Genomic DNA, 16792 nt, shown 5'->3' with positions numbered 1-16792 from the left:
TAAGGGCTACCAAATTTGGTATGTAGTGACATCTTATAGTCCTCTACCAAGTTTGTACAAATTATGCCCCTTGGGTCAAATGTGACCCTGCATCGGGGGTCAAAAAATTGAAAATTTGCTTATATAATGCCTATTTGTGAAAACTTTAAAAATGTTTATTTCCATAACCATTGAGCCTTGGGCTACCAAATTTGGTATGTAGTGACATCTTATAATCCTCTACCAAGTTTGTTCAAATTATTTCCCTCGGGTCAAATTTGACCCTGCAATGGGGGATCAAAAAATCGAAAATTTGCTTATATAAAGCCTATTTTGTGCAAATTTAAAAATCTTCTGGTCCATAACCGTATGTCATAGAGCTACCAAATTTGGTATGTAATGACATCTTTAGTCTTCTACTAAGTATGTTCAAATTAAGCCCCTAGGATCAAATTTGACCGTTCCCCAGGGGTCACAAAATTGAACATATGCTTATATTGGGCCCATTTTGTGCAAACTATGAAAATCTTCTTGTCCATAACCATTGGGCCTATTTCTACCAAATACGGTAGGTAGTGACATATAATAGTTCTCTACTTAGTTTGTTCAAATTATGCCCCTGGAAACAAATTTGACCTTGCCCCAGGGGTCACAAAATTGAACACATGCTTAAATAAGGCCTATTGCGTGCAAACTTTATAAATTTTCTTGTTCTTAATTATAGAGCCTGGGGCTACTCAATTTGGTATGTAGTGATATCTAATAGTCCTCTACCTAATTTGTTCAAATTATTCCCTGGGCTCAAATTTGACCCGGCCCCGGGGGTCACAAAACTGAACATATGACGTTTACCAGTGGAGATTACTGCGGCCGTTTGGCTGTGACCAACAACATTACCAACATCTTGTAAACATGATATAAAACCCTGTCATTTAGTGCCATTGTAGGTCAGATGGTGACTGCTTACAAAGGCATTGAAGTAAGAACATTTGTTATGAATGGTTTTCTTACAAACTGAAGAAAGTCGGGTTTTATTTAAATATGTCGAAAGTGACCATATATCCGGATGAAAATATTTTGGATGACATGTTAATTTCATGTTTTTTTGTAGTGTTTAAACCAGTTAAATAATATATAATGGACTTTAAAAACACAACTTTCATGAACATAATTATTTTAAGAAAAGTCAATATATGATACTGCACGGTAAACTCAAACTTTATATCCAAGAGAAGGTGTTGAAATTAATGAAGTGCAATGTTCTTAACTATCGTATATGCTGCTTTTTAATAACTAATGATTCATTGTTCCATGTGTGAATCGTGACTCATGAATTGTGGATATGATTGTCAATTGCTCAACAATCCATATATATTTCTGACCATTTTATAATTTTTTTAATATAAGTTATGAATTGATCTTAGAAGTCAAATGTATTACTTAATTAAATACATTTATAAAAAAAGAAATAATATTTACATTATCATAATATTATCAGGCCTGTTGGTCTTAGGGATGTGTGGGTTGATGAGCAATTTCTCCTGTTATCACAATTATTTCTACCCTACCTGATCATTTCCTTCATATTCCATTTTAATTTAATTGACGTCTGCATCCTCTTTCAAATTGGGAAAGTCCAAAATGTGTCGTTTGGTAAAGGGTTAAGGCATTTTGATTCCTATGGGTCTTGTGAATTTGTTTTATATCAAATGCGTAGATTTGATCTTCAGCATCTTAAAATATGTGAAATAGAAAAAACGACAATATCTTTTGGAGAGATAAATGAACCTACGTTATAAGCAAAGGACCTGTGCAACAATCCCCGGTCTTTTAAGTCTGTTCAGTTAACACCGTAGTAACTTTTTCCATATATAAAAATGCTCACCCTTCCAACTTTAAACCCCCAGTGGGACGAGGGATAGAAAGAAAAAGTCACATGCTTGAGTACACTTCAACCCATGCGCATTGCACGTTTTTTTCGCAAAGAAAAAACAGTGGAGTGATACAGGGCCATCATGGCCCTCTTGTTTATACAAACTGTGTAGCGCAGGGAACATTGAATTCTGTTGATTTCGGTAAAATATTTCTTTGGTAATTTAAAAACAGTTATATCGCCAACAATTTGATATTTCTTTTAAAGTCATTTCAAATCAAACACGCCGTATCCGTATCGTTACTGATAGAAGTAAAACATAATACCTTGATGTGAGAGACCATCTGAGTAAACGCCGAAAAATATATACAAACTTTTTTTTGTCAATGCCCTTTGATCCATTACCGCACTTAATTGGCAGCGCCATCCTGATGTTTCTGTGATTGTCACATCTTTTCACAGTTTGAACACGTACAAAGAGTGCCACTTAGACACTAGATAAAACACTATCACCCGCTGGACAATACACAATAAATAATCATATGTTGAGGTTTTGAGCTCCACTGGCCAGAGGCCAGCGGGACTTATGTCATGGTCCTATGTCCGCCGTGCGTGCGTTCGTGCGTGCGTGCGTTAACTTTTCCTAACAACATCTTCTCCTAAACTACTGGTCCAATTCTGATGAAATTTCTCAGTAATTTTCCTGGGCTGAACCTCTTTCAAATGTGTTCAAATTATGCCCCTGGGGTCAAATTTGACCTTGCATCTGGGGACACAAAAATAAAATTTTGCTTATATAAGGCCTATTTCGTGAAAATAAAAAAAAAATCTTCTCATCCGTAACCATTGGGCCTAGGGCTATCAAATTTGGTATGTAGAGACATCTACTAGTCCTCTACTATATTTGTTCAAATTATGCCCCTGGGGTCAAATTTGACCCTGCCCTGGGGTCAAAAAAATGAAAATTTGCCTTAATAAGGCCTATTTTGTGAAAACTTTCAAAACTTCTCGTCCATAACCATTAGGCCTAGGGCTATCAAATTTGGTATGTAAAGACATCTAAGAGTACTCAAATTTCTTCAAATTATGCCCCTGGGATCAAATTTGATCCTGCTCCGGGGGTCACAAAATTGAACAAATGCTGATATAAGACCTATTTTCTGAAAACTTTCAAAATCTCCCGGTCATAACCATTGGGCCTGGGGCTATCAAATTTGGTATGTAGAGACGTCTAATAGTTCGCTTCCAAATTTCTTCAAATTATGCCCCTGGGGTCAAATTTGACCCTGCCCCGGGGGTCACAAAATTGAACATATGCTTATATAAGGCCTATTTTGTGAAAACTTTTAATATTTTCTCGTCCATAACCATTTGGCTTCGTCTATCAAATTTGGTATGTAGAGATATCTAATAGTCATCTACCACATTTCTTCAAATTATGCACCTGGGGTCAAATTTGACCCTTCTCCGGGGTTCACACAATTGAACATATGCTTATATAAGGCCTATTTTGTGAAAACTTTCAAAATCATTCGTCCATAACCATTGGGCCTAGGGCTATCAAATTTGGTATGTCGAGACATCTAAGAGTCATCTACCAAATTTCTTCAAATTGTGCCCTTGGGGTCGAATTTGACCCTGCCCCGGGGGTCACAAAATTGAACAAATGCTTATATAAGGCCTATTTTTTGAAAACTTTCAAAATCATTCGTCCATAACCAAGGGGCCTAGGGCTATCAAAATTGGTATGTAGAGACATCTTATAGTCCTCTACCAAATTTCTTCAAATTATGACTCTGGGGTCAAATTTGACCCTGCCCGTTGGTCACAAAATTGTACATATGCTTATATAAGGCCTATTTTGTGAAAACTTTCAAAATATTTTCATCCAATACCATTGGGCCTAGGGCTAATAAATTTGGTATGTAGAGACATCTAACAGTCCTGTACCAAATTTTTTCAACTTATGCCCCTGGGGTCAAATTTGATCCTGCCCCGAAGGTCACAAAATTGAACATATGCTTTTAAAGGGTCTATTTTGTGAAAACTTTACAAATTCTTGTCCATAACCATTGGGCCTAGGGCTACCAAATTAAGTCTGTAGTGACATGTAATAATTCTCTTCTTAGTTTGTTCAAATTTGACCCTGCCCCGAGGGTCACAACATTAAACATATGCTTATATAAGGCCTATTGTGGGAAAACTTAAAAAAAATCGTTTTCTCCATAATGGTATGGCATAGGGCTATCAAATTAGGTATGTAGTGACATGTAATATTTCTCTTCTTAGTTTGTTCAAATTATGCCCCTGGGGTCAAATTTGAAACTGCCCCGGGGGTCACAATATTGAATACATGCTTATAAAGGGCTAATTTTGTGAAAACTTTCAAATCTACTTGTCCATAACCATTGGGTCTAGGGCTACCAAATTTGGTATGTCGTGACATCTTATAGTCCTCTAACAAGTTTGTTCAAATTATGCCCCTTGGGTCAAATTTGACCCTGCCCTTGGGGTCACAAAGTTGAACATACGCTCATATAAGGCCTATTTTGTAAAGGTTTTAAAATCTCTTGTCCATAAACATTGGGCCTAGGGCTATTAAATTTGGTATGTAGTGAAATCTTATAGTTCTCTACTTTGTTCGTTCAATTATGCTCCTGGGGTCAAATTTGACCCTGCCCCGAGGATCACAAAATTGAACATATGCTTATATAAGGCCTGTTTTGTGAAAACTTTTAAAATATTTTGTCCATAACCATTGGGCCTAGGGATATCAAATTTGGTATGTAGTGACATCTTATAGTCCTCTACCAAATTTATTTACATTTTATCCCTGGGGTCAATTTTGAACCTGTCCCGGGGGTCACAAAATTGAACATATGCTTAGATAATGCCTATTTTGTGAAAACTTTAAAGAATTTCTTGTCCATAACCATTGGGCCTAGGGCTACACAATTTGGTTCAAATTATGCCCCGGGATTCAAATTTGACCCTGTCCTGGGGGCCACAAAATCAAGTATATGCTTGTATAGTGTCTATTTTGTAAACACTTAAAAAATCTTTCTGTCCTAACCATAAGGCATTGGACTACCAAATTTGGTATGTAGTGACATCTTATAGTTCTCAACCAAGTGTGTTCAAATTAGGACTCTGCCCGGGGGTCACAAAACTGAACATACCCTTATATTTTGTGAAAACTTTAAAATTGTCTTGCCCATAACCATTGGGCCTAGGGCTACCAAATTTGGTATGTAGTGACATCTTAGAAACCTCTACTATATTTGTTCAAATAATGCCTCTTTGACCCTGCCCTGGGGGTCACAAAATTGAATAAACGCTTATAAAGCGCCTATTTTGTGAAATCTTTAAAAATCTTCTTGTCAAAAAACATTCAGACAATGGCTACCCAATTTGGTATGCAGTAACATCTTATAGTCCTCTACCAATTTTGTTCAAATTATGCCCTTTGGGTCAAATTTGACCCTGATCTGCGGGTCACAAAATTGAACATTATATACGCTTTTATCTTGCTTATTTGTGAAAACTTAAAAAATATTCTTGTCCTTAACTCTAGGACCTAGGGCTTGCATATTTTGAATGTACATGGTGTGAGATATAGTAGTTCTCTACAAAGTTTGCTCAAATTATGCCCCTGGGGTTATATTTGACCAAGCCCAGGGGGTCACAATAGTGTACATGTGCTTAAATAGGGCCTATAATTATTTAAGTATTTGCACATGCAGATAATATTTGTTTCAGCCTTTTTTCAGCAGTGGAGCGATACAAGGCCATCAAGGCCCTCTTGTTTTTGTTTTGGGCGTGAAAACCCAGAGAAATACATGTACATTATACATCATCATCAAATTTATTGAACTCTGCGAACACTAAGTTCTACGTTAATATACTCGTGTTTTTTTCAGCAAAACAATTACAATGTTTAATTGCTTTAATATATAGGCAATGATGTAATACCAACATATTATATAACACGATGTCATAATAACATGTACTTTAAAATAGAACAGTAATGTATTTCCGATTTCCGGCTTATCAAGCATTGTGAATATACGTATAACGCTCAGATAGTAACGTGAGTAACACGAGTTATCCGCATTAAAGCCTGAAACAGAAAGTAAAGCATAATTTAGTCCAAATAATTAGACGTAATCTACCGATTACATTTAACTAGTGCTGCAACGATTCGATCCGATTCATCGAAAATCGATTCGAAATGCTGCGATTCGATTATGATACCAAACCTACCAAATTCGATTCGATTCTTTAACATATATACATATATATATATATATATATATATATATATATATATATATATATATATATATATATATATATATATATATATATATATATATTTATTTATATATCTATATATATCTATATATCTATATATATATATATATATATATATATATATATATATATATATATATATATATATATATATATATATATATTTCTCATTTGCTAGATTACTGGTGACTGGTTTTAATTTTCTTAAGTCAAACGACATGCATATTTCATTTTATGTGCAAAAGACGTATCTCAATATGTTTTCGGACATTCATTGTCCGATACGATATGGTTCGACGATTTAATTTATTTTTGACGTTGTTAATTATATTGTCAATTTTTTATAGAATGACATATGCACATGCATAAAATTCCGCATGTACTCACCAGGAATAGCAACTAGAAGACTACAATAAAACAATTAGCCACGGCTCGGGCGGCTGATCTCCCTTTCATCCCTGTAAGGAACCTACTTTCTCAGACTCACGGTTTTATTTTCCAGATTGTAAACAATTGACATCCCTGAATAAAAATTAATATCCTCAATTTTGAAGTATTGTCCTTGACTGGAACTACTGTCGATAATGTGTATTTGAGATTGAAACACGCCTTTGAAGAACTTTGTGTTTTCTTGTTTTATGCTTTGTTGTTTTTCAAAATATTTTGTCCGCCAAGGACGCAACGATTGATAAAATGAACCAGATTGTGGTCTCTCTAAAGTGCTATGTTTCTACTGTCGTAGTTTCTTTAACTAACAAAACATTACTGATCGTGGACTTTATTTGATTGTTTAGACTTTGGTACGATGCGATGTCAGTCCATCCGTGAAGATAAATTGCTTTGCGCCCGTTTGTGATCTATTCCCGATACAAAAGTCCATGCGTCACCCGTTTACGATTACATAGGTCCGTTAAGAGCGTTCCAATTGAGAAAAATGGGTTTTTAAATATGCTTTTTCTATGTCCTCGCTGTTTTGCAACCGCACACGAACACATGTCAATGCGGTCAATGAAATTCAACGATCAACACGATCACCAAGATCAAAGCTCTTCGTTACGATACGATATAATTGTGGTACATTGTATATCTATTATATTATAATTTTCGCAAAGTAAACAATGAGTATCATTTTATATCACATAGGTTTTATCGTCTTTTTTCTGTGAATATGCTGTCAGATAGGCCATCAAAACGAAAAACCAAAATTAATTGTACGCATAATTTTATATATACTATGCTATGCTTTGCTATGCTCTGCTCTGCTCTGCTCTGCTCTGCTCTGCTCTGCTCTGCTCTACTCTACTCTACTCTACTCTACTCTACTCTACTCTACTCTACTCTACTCTACTCTACTCTACTCTACTCTACTCTACTCTACTCTACTCTACTCTACTCTACTCTACTCTACTCTACTCTACTCTACTCTACTCTACTCTACTCTACTCTACTCAACTCTACTCTACTCTACTCTACTCTACTCTACTCTACTCTTCTCTACTCTACTCTACTCTACTCTACTCTACTCTACTCTACTCTACTCTACTCTACTCTACTCTACTCTACTCTACTCTACTCTACCATACCATACCATACCATACCATACCATACCATACCATACCATACCATACCATACCATACCATACCATACCATACCATACCATACCATACCAAACCATACCATACTATACTATAATATACTATAATATTATATAATATAATATAATATAATATAATATAATATAGTGTCTCCATCGTGGATATATGTTTGGTGTAATTATTTTCACGCCTGCGCAGGTACTTCGTTAAAGTAGTGCATTTTCATCATATGCACAGTGTCAACGTAAACTATGTACCGTAGACGTGCCGCGTCTGGAAAAGGTTATAAGTAACTGTATTGTTGGGTTAAATATTAACGTGTATTTGCAGAAAAGAAACATATTTTAACCTAGTCGATTTGCTAAGCCGATTAAAGTGTTATCCAGAAGTATCCAGAAGTATCACTATTGAATTTGTCATTGTTTATTGAATTGATTTGAATTTAATCTATTAAGATTAGTGCAAATCTTTAAAATAATACACCTTTTTTGTACCAAAAATCTTAAATCATTCACTATGCACACTAATTAGATATACACATATATAAACGATATAAAATGTAAAATGTTCCATTATTTTATATTTTTCGCATGATTTTTATTATGTTCTCGAATTATTGTTTACCAAATCAATTATGTTATGTATATGGTGTGTACTTTTTGGGCTGGAATAATAATTATTTCTCATTTCACAATAATCAGAATCAAATCACTGATTGTTTTTTGTTTTTATCCCAATATTAAAACAAAAACGTCTATGATCGAAAAATGAATAGTATAGTGGACAATTTTCACTGTTTTCAGGGTTTTTTCTGAGTGTTCGCTGACTTATTCTGATGAAATCAAATCGACAGCATATTTGATATAAATATTGAGAGGAACAATTGTATTCACCAGACAATGAAATACTGCAACTGTGTATAACGTGGAATAAAAAACAAAAAAACACATAAACATTCTCTTAGTTCGTGAAGTTGACGCAACATTGAAAATGATGACGTCTTTTAAAAGACTGTGAAACTATATGAAGATGGCCGATGTGTGTATACATGTATATGAAATAGAATACTAAATATTGGGCGCTCTTGCATTTTGTGTGTTCCATCATTATATAACGGTTATCTCATTCTATTTGATGTGTGTTAACCGTCAACCGCATTCGGTAATGCATAGCTTATATTAACACAACCAGGAAAGCGTGTTTCGAAAAATCCAATCAATTTTCTTCATCGCACAATAGTGTAACATAAATTTTAATACAATATATATATAGGGAAACTCATATGATTCGCGTAATGTGAAAATAATTATCATGCTATAATTCGACCACGAAACTTGACGTGACTTAATACCGAACAATACGGAATGGAGCTACGCTGGCCGTATATGACATAAGACCCATTTTCGCATATTATCTTATCAATGCTTATATGAATTTAATTGCTATAATCCAATGCGTATTCGACACGGAATTATTGTCAAGGTTTTTCATTTTGTCAACATTTATCATATTGCTGACATCAATATCCATACTGTTTTCATTTTCAGTCGAGAAATGATATTAATTGTTATCAAGATTATTTGTATAGTACGGTAGAGTGTCAATCTCACCAATCGGACTCGACGATCGGCTCGAATAAAAATGTTAGTCGCTTAAAAGTACAAATTACTCATATTGAGCACGATTAATATTGTTATTATTATTATTATTATTATTATTATTATTATTATTATTGTTATTATTATTATTATTTTTTTTTATTTATTTTTTTATTATTATTATATAGCTTTTAGAAACTTATACCTAAAAAATCCCATTGGAAAAAATTCTATGGGATTTTAAAATCCCATGGGAGAAAAAATCCCATGGGATTTTTTATTTTTTTTTAAACACGATTCAACGCGTTAAAATCGCGAGAATTGTTCATCATTTGTTAAAATGTAGTGTTTCTGAACGTTACATGAATAAATCTCTAAAAATCAGAAAAAAATCCCATGGGATTTTTTTTCCCATAAAAAAGGGGATTTTTTTTCTATCAACGAAAATTGAACGAAAATAAGCACAAATGCTTTAACAAATTTTAAAATCGATAACTTAGCCTAAACGAACGTGTTTTATTTTTTTGAAAATCCCATGGGATTTTTCTCCCATAAAAAAAGCTGGAGAAAAATCCCATGTGAGAAACCGAAATTCCCATGGGGGAAAAGAAAAATCCCATGGGAATATTCAAAAATCCCATGGGTATCCCAACTTTGCAAATAAAGTTCATAGTGAAGAAAACGCGTTATTTAAGCAAAAATAACCAATTATTAATCACAAGTAAGACTTTTTTCTTCTACTTTATCACAAATAAGCAAATCTTCAAGAAAAAGGTTACTTAAGTTTTTCCGGTGGCCGTTTTGTGTGAAGATAACAATGTATTATCTTGAGATTTATTTGTGTGAACCATTAACAGTTGTACCTTGAATGAGTTCCCCATGAACATTATCTACATGAAGAGCAGCAGTGCTGATAAACTTGATTGTTTCAGTATTCTATGTTGTTGCTGATGAATGAATTTACTATGAGAATGTTTGGTTATATTTTTCGTTGTGAATGAATGCTCTTGTTTATTGATAAAAGTTTTATGCTGTTTAGCCTATGTAGATTTGTGTTATCATTAATGGAATCAATGTTTTTTATTACATATATGTTATTCATATATTTTACATAATGTGTTCAAGAGTTGTTTGCATCTTTAAAATGTATTTTTTATAAAAAGAGGGAGATGTTCCATGAGCCAGATACATAGATACAGGCTATAGCTAATTAACATACCCAAAGATTACTCATAACATAGATGCAGACAGCCCGCACATTCAGTCTCTTGTATATATTGCTTGGGGTAACATCATTATAAGTAGTTGTAGAGTTAAGCTTCATTAGAATGCTATTAAATATATAACCTCACACTTGTGTTGTTTTTAAGTCATTTGACTATATACATTTGTATTACAAACCTCTGCACTACAATAAGATAACATTAGAACAATTATTAAGACGTATTTTTATGGATACGAGCAATTCACATTGCGTAGCATCATGGGAAGCATTGAGCGAAAACGACACAACTCAAAATGTGTAGCTCCATGAGATACACATCATGCTAAATATCAAGTTGGTATCTTCAATATTGCAAAAGTTATGGCCAATGTTAAAGTTGACGTAAACAAACCAACAAACCAACAAACAAACAGACAGGGCAAAACAATATGTCCCCCAGTATAGACTGGAGGACATAAAAATCTAGAGAAAGGCAAATATAATCACTGTTTTCAATTGTAATACAATATTTCATTAAATTGGCCGATGATTATTATGTATTGCATTTTAAACGTTATCTGTTCAATATTGTTGTTATAAACAAAACAAACACAATTTCTGATCAAAAAAGTTTTAATCAGTTCGCATCCACAATGTTGTCCGAATAAGTTTTTCAATCTAAGCATCCGATAAGGCTGCAGCAGCTCTAGGTTTGTTTCCTTAGAATAAATTAACAAATAAGTATCATTATTGCCTGCACATGCTACACAATTGAGAGTTCTGATCTATTGTTCATAAGGCAAATAACACTTGCAAACATGTCGAAAACTGTGGCAATCGAGGCAGGTTTTGAGACGGCAGTATATATTTGCTCAGAAAACATTTATTTAAAGAATTAAGAAATTTAAATATTGCATCAACTGAAATAATGCAAATAAACATGACCAAAAAACGTTCAGTTCATCGTAAATTATAGCGACATTTCAAAACAAACGACGAAAACATTTTCAAACCTGTTGGCAACATGTTTAATAGGAACTCGCGAGTCATCGCCATCTGTGCCATGCACAACTTAAATCATTCAGGAACTACATTTTCATTCCTCTCTTGTCAACACTGTCTCTCTAAATAAAAATGTCTCTCCTCGCATTCCCTGCAGTTGCACATTATCCTGGTCAAATTTATCCAATAAATATCATGTTCTTTTGAGCTTTTTTACAATGCACAAATATTTACACATAACCACCAGTACGCAAACACGCAGTAAATTCCGAAATTTGCAATACAAACTTCACTCCATTGTTTAGACTTTTCACTTGAAAACACACTGCGAAGGCGTCAGCTTCTGGCCTTGAAATATTAGAAACGCTGATATTGGTTGGCCGTTAAAATACTTGCATTTATTTTGTGAAATATTTTCTTTTGTGTCAGAATTAAAAAAAGCAAAGACACTTTACAGTATAATAAATTCCCATTGAATGGTGCTTATTTGCGTGTTGAGGAACCATGCAATTTTAAAACGATTCATGCGCGCTTTCAAATGTGATACATCTCCGCAACCTCCGTAATATTTTGGTTTTGCAATAAATCGTCTGCTGATTCAGAGGGACGCGTCAAACGAATGCAGCAGCTACCGGGCGATTATATTTTATTATATTATATATTATTATTTCTTGAAAAACGGGCGAGTGGTGTGAGTGGTATGGTTAACAGAAAAACAGTTTACTGCCTGATCGTTTTGTAATACATGTGGCCCGACACGAAGCCTCGCCATTATTATATTTTAATCCTTGTCTGGTATATAGAGAATAACAGGTTACTGTTCCATCGTTTTGTAATATATCAGACGATGCTTAGAATAATATAACGGCGAGGCTTGTTATTTTATTCGTGCCGAGCCTGATATATTACAAAACGATGAGACAGTAACCTGTTTTTCTGTTTATCATACCACAATTTTCTAAAAATCTGCAAACCAATTCATTTTTTTATATTTACAATGTACGGATCCCCGCTGATTTTGCTGATCCGTCTTTTACACGTTGACATACACGTAGCAACGGCGTTCGAAAAGACGACACGAATAATCGCTTATTTTAAACATCCTATGGAGATTAAAAGTTGTTTGCACTACGAATGGGAAGAGTACACGCGCTTTAATTATACACGTCTTGAATTGGAGATCAGGAATGGACTGCAGCGACAAATTTAATCGAAGAACACACTTCACCGAATAGTTAGAGACGCCATTTTGGATATGTGTGTTGACATTGACATTTTGATGATGGCGTCAATATTGACATAAGCATGTTAAATCGTTTGCTTAAATAGTAAAGGATTAGCATACAGTAATGTAGTGCGGGCGGTGGTGATTTAAAAAAAAAACGTTTTTGTCATTTATGAATTTAAACTAGAATAAAATATGTACGTTCTTGGTATCAAATTGTTTGTTGTGTTGAACCTGATTCATGTTGATAGAAATTGTTGAATTTATTGCAAATCCCACGTTACTCCAAACATTGACTGATATAAGAACTTCCCGTTGACCATTTGTAACATCTGTCATTATCCCATTCCGCTTAGAATGATGGTTGTGACAAAACTTTTGAATACGTAAGTTGAATATGTATTTATAGGTGTATGGATAATGTTATTGAGGTATTATTTATTCAGATGAAGAAGACGATTGAAATTGTTATATCAATGCGTTAGTACTGGAATTCTTTATGAATTGATTTGCCGATCGTATGCGATTTAAGTAAAACATTATATGAAAAATCAAATTGTTATTTTCGGTCCTTAAACTGTCTTGGCTAGTAATTAATTGTACTAAATAAGGGTTTTCCTATCTTATTACGACCTCGTCTCACTAATCTTCTTTCGGTTGAACCAAATTACTGTATTCAGCGGTGTAACGATACAAATCTGAAGCTTTTTTAATTGTGTGTTTGTTCACATACTCATATTTTTTAATGTCAGGCATAAACTTATAATAGTTCATTATATAATTGTAGTACTACTTATTAACAAGTTTCAATTCAAAGGATTTGTATAAGCTTCATTTACTGCTCATACATGTATTTAATTAGCCTAACATAATAATTAAATCATTTTTTAAGCGGCTCATAATACCAATCAATCAAAAGAATTGTGTAATGTTTACATAAACTTGGCACCTAGAAGTGTTGTCAAACACTGCCAAGGGAAAACTAGACACGCAAATCAAAATGTTGAAAGTGTTTAAACATCGTAACTTAGAATATACTCACGAAAAAAAAAGTTACGCATTTTAAGTAACCGTCGTTTTCGTGAAGTAGACGAAGTAATATTTAGTAGGGAGTTGATTGATTGGGGGAAAATCAAATTATGGCAGTTCTATATTTTGATTTGTTTTTTCTTCGAGTCAAAACGGACACCATATATGTTTAATTCATTGAAAATATTGACACTTAAATTGAAATTAATATTAACCAACATGCATGTAATAATTCTAGAGAAGGTTAACGTCTTCACCTCTTATTCTCTTCTATTGCATTATCTGAAGCAATAATCCATGGAAACATTTTGCTAAAAAACTGTATACTGACTTAAAATGTAGACCAATCATGTTTTCATCTTACGAAGATTCACTACTTTAGAAAGGAGTCCGATGTATACTGGAAAAGTAACATATGTGACGTTGTAATTATTTTAATACATAAACTAGTTATAGCAGAAAACACGATTTCCCAATGTTTGACACCTTTATTTGGTATGACACACGGTAAAAAAGAACTTTAAAAGAACACGTAAACTGATAAGACGCTTTCATAAAAAAATCAACTCAATAGAGGTCATGGACTTTCTTAAACATTTCATAATACTTTACCTTCGCCTGTAACGTTGGTCTCATAACAAAACACTTAGTATTTAAGTGATACGAGTAATTTACAATCAGAATCAACAATCCATCTCGAAATATTTTAGGCCAAAACAGAGGTTACGCAAAGATTATTTAGAAATTGTTTAATACATGCATACTTTTCACCGACCCTTTATGCCGAGTTTACTCTAATAAAGATCTTTTTTAGATAATAACCTTTGTTTGAACATGTGTTTTAATCAATTAACTGGGAGGTGTATTGTTACATGTGACGACGAATGGAAGTTGTGTTTCTTACGTTATAAATGGTAATCATTACAATTAAAAAAATTGGTTATAATATTAAGAACAATAAAACTTTTTTTAAATAATGTTTCACAAGATGTGAAAAATGCATTATGTTACTTATCCTGACTTATGTAAGACAATATTAACAAAAACAGATTGGATCGATCAGGTTCAACTGCGCAGTTTGCTGCATCTTCTAAGAAGGGAAGACATTTTTCTTCAGAATAATGTGCTGTTGAAACATAGCTCCAATATTCAACTTGATTGAAATAACAAGGGCGCATTAAGCGATCGAACATTACTTTAGTACTGACAAATTGACGATTTAAAGTACTATTACTATTTTATATGATAAATTGTTGCATTTGCTATCTGAATTCCGTGCCATAGTTTTATTCATGGCTATTAGCGTTTGTCAGGTGTTTTGACATGTGTCAAATAGGATGGAAAAAGATGACTTGATTTAATTAAAAGACATCACAGTTATGGTAAAGATCAGGTACTCCTAATGCATGTCGATGTTTATTTGTTTATTTCTCTTCGTATTTGCTTTCAAAATAAAAGCTTCATGTAATTATGCCACTCAAGGTAATACCAAACATAAATAAATTCATCTTAATCATGTTTGTAACTAAATTTTCAAATCGGACTTACGGACTTAAGACCCTATATATATTTTGTAAACCCACTATATTCGGAAAGTCCGACATAATCAAAGAAGCCTATGGAGTATATAACCGTAAGTTTCCTTTCTTTAAGAGTTTATTTTGAAAGTAAGCCAGTTCAATATCTTCCACAGTGTGCACGTTGTTAGCAAGACTCAATAAACAATCTTGTTAATATTTGTAAAACAGAAAAACACAAAAAGTCATTTTAACCAAATAAAACGAGACCAATGCAGTTTCAAACAACATGTATTTCAGGTTATCGTTATAGCTTTGCACTTGAAATCAATTAAAGTATAGATTGTCTTGCTTGGACTTGTAATAATCTAGTATAAATTATATTTATTTGATATTGTTTATACTTTAAATAAGCTCAATTATTTTATGGACAACGGAATTAAAGAAAAACAAAACGTACCTCCATGTTGAGTGTTTCTACTTAACTGTCGTATGAAATTGATCGACGAACAACATGGTTTCGGTAAGCATATGCAGAATTCATTTTGAAGAACCAATAAATGCCTTGCTTATTCACAATACAACAATGCGTTCATATAAACACACTTTGAATATCAATAGTAGTATGCACATGTTCATATTATCTATGGGAAAAGCGCGTATTGTTTCATCTGTAATGTAGCAGTTATCCTTTTTGTTATTTCCATTGACATACAATTCTTATTATTAGCATGAATAGCCAACAATTGTCGCATTTTAATAGCAACTGAGCCTTGATATGTACCCCCGGTAGACACGAAGTATTAACTGTGCACTTCATTTAGAGCGATACCAAATAAATCTTAGCGTCTCAAATGAATAACCCTGATATTTGATCTTATATTCTATTTACAGATTTTGCAGCCCGGACAAGGGATTAACCTTGCAATAGGGAAAAAAGCCTACATCGAAAATCATCTAATAACAATTCTTGGTTTACAGCTAGACACGTGGGTATCGTGCATATCGTCTGCAACAACGAAGCAAAAATTGCATTTGTCCCAAACACCAAATACATTTTAAAACAAACTGCTTAATCAATGTCCATTATGTGGGGACAAATTCTTTTATCTTACCAATATAAACTTCAAAAAAAGATGGCGACGTCCATGCCGAGAGAGTTGTTTTCGCCGTTTTATACTATTTATTACTTTTGTTTATTTTTTAATTGACGCTCACTTTCCAGCCATATCAGTACAAATGTGATTAGCACTTATTTCGTATTAAATTAGGTTTATATATCCACTTTACTCCCCGCAAATTTTCTTAGTGGAGCCCTAATTAGTTCATCTGGCTTTGAAATTTCGCAGCGAGTAAAGTCAAGATAAAGAGCGAATATTACCATGGAATAAACGCCAGTAACTTTCTTGCTGAAATGGCTGGAAAGTGAGCAGCATTTTAAAAAGTAATAAAAGA

The 16792-nt window shown here is 33.5% G+C and overlaps 1 protein-coding gene across 22 annotated transcripts in view; it reads right to left on the bottom strand.

Annotated features, from left to right (window-relative positions):
• LOC127837082 (neurogenic locus notch homolog protein 1-like) overlaps positions 1-16792 on the bottom strand; it is a 394957-nt gene that overhangs the window by 82525 nt on the left and 295640 nt on the right. Inside the window, exon 1 of one of the 22 annotated variants that reach the window (XM_052363920.1) lies at positions 15798-16086. The exons of the other annotated variants lie outside the window; for them this stretch is intronic. Within the exon in view, the coding sequence (XP_052219880.1) occupies positions 15798-15803 (6 nt within the window). The 5' untranslated portion in view covers positions 15804-16086. Of the gene's footprint in view, positions 1-15797; positions 16087-16792 lie in introns of those variants that run through there. 22 annotated transcript variants of the gene reach the window in all.

Source organism: Dreissena polymorpha, chromosome 7 (assembly GCF_020536995.1).
Source record: "Dreissena polymorpha isolate Duluth1 chromosome 7, UMN_Dpol_1.0, whole genome shotgun sequence".
Classification (NCBI taxonomy): domain Eukaryota; kingdom Metazoa; phylum Mollusca; class Bivalvia; order Myida; family Dreissenidae; genus Dreissena; species Dreissena polymorpha.
The sequence above is the reverse complement of the archived record's forward strand: the minus strand, read 5'-3'. Positions and strand labels throughout refer to the sequence as shown.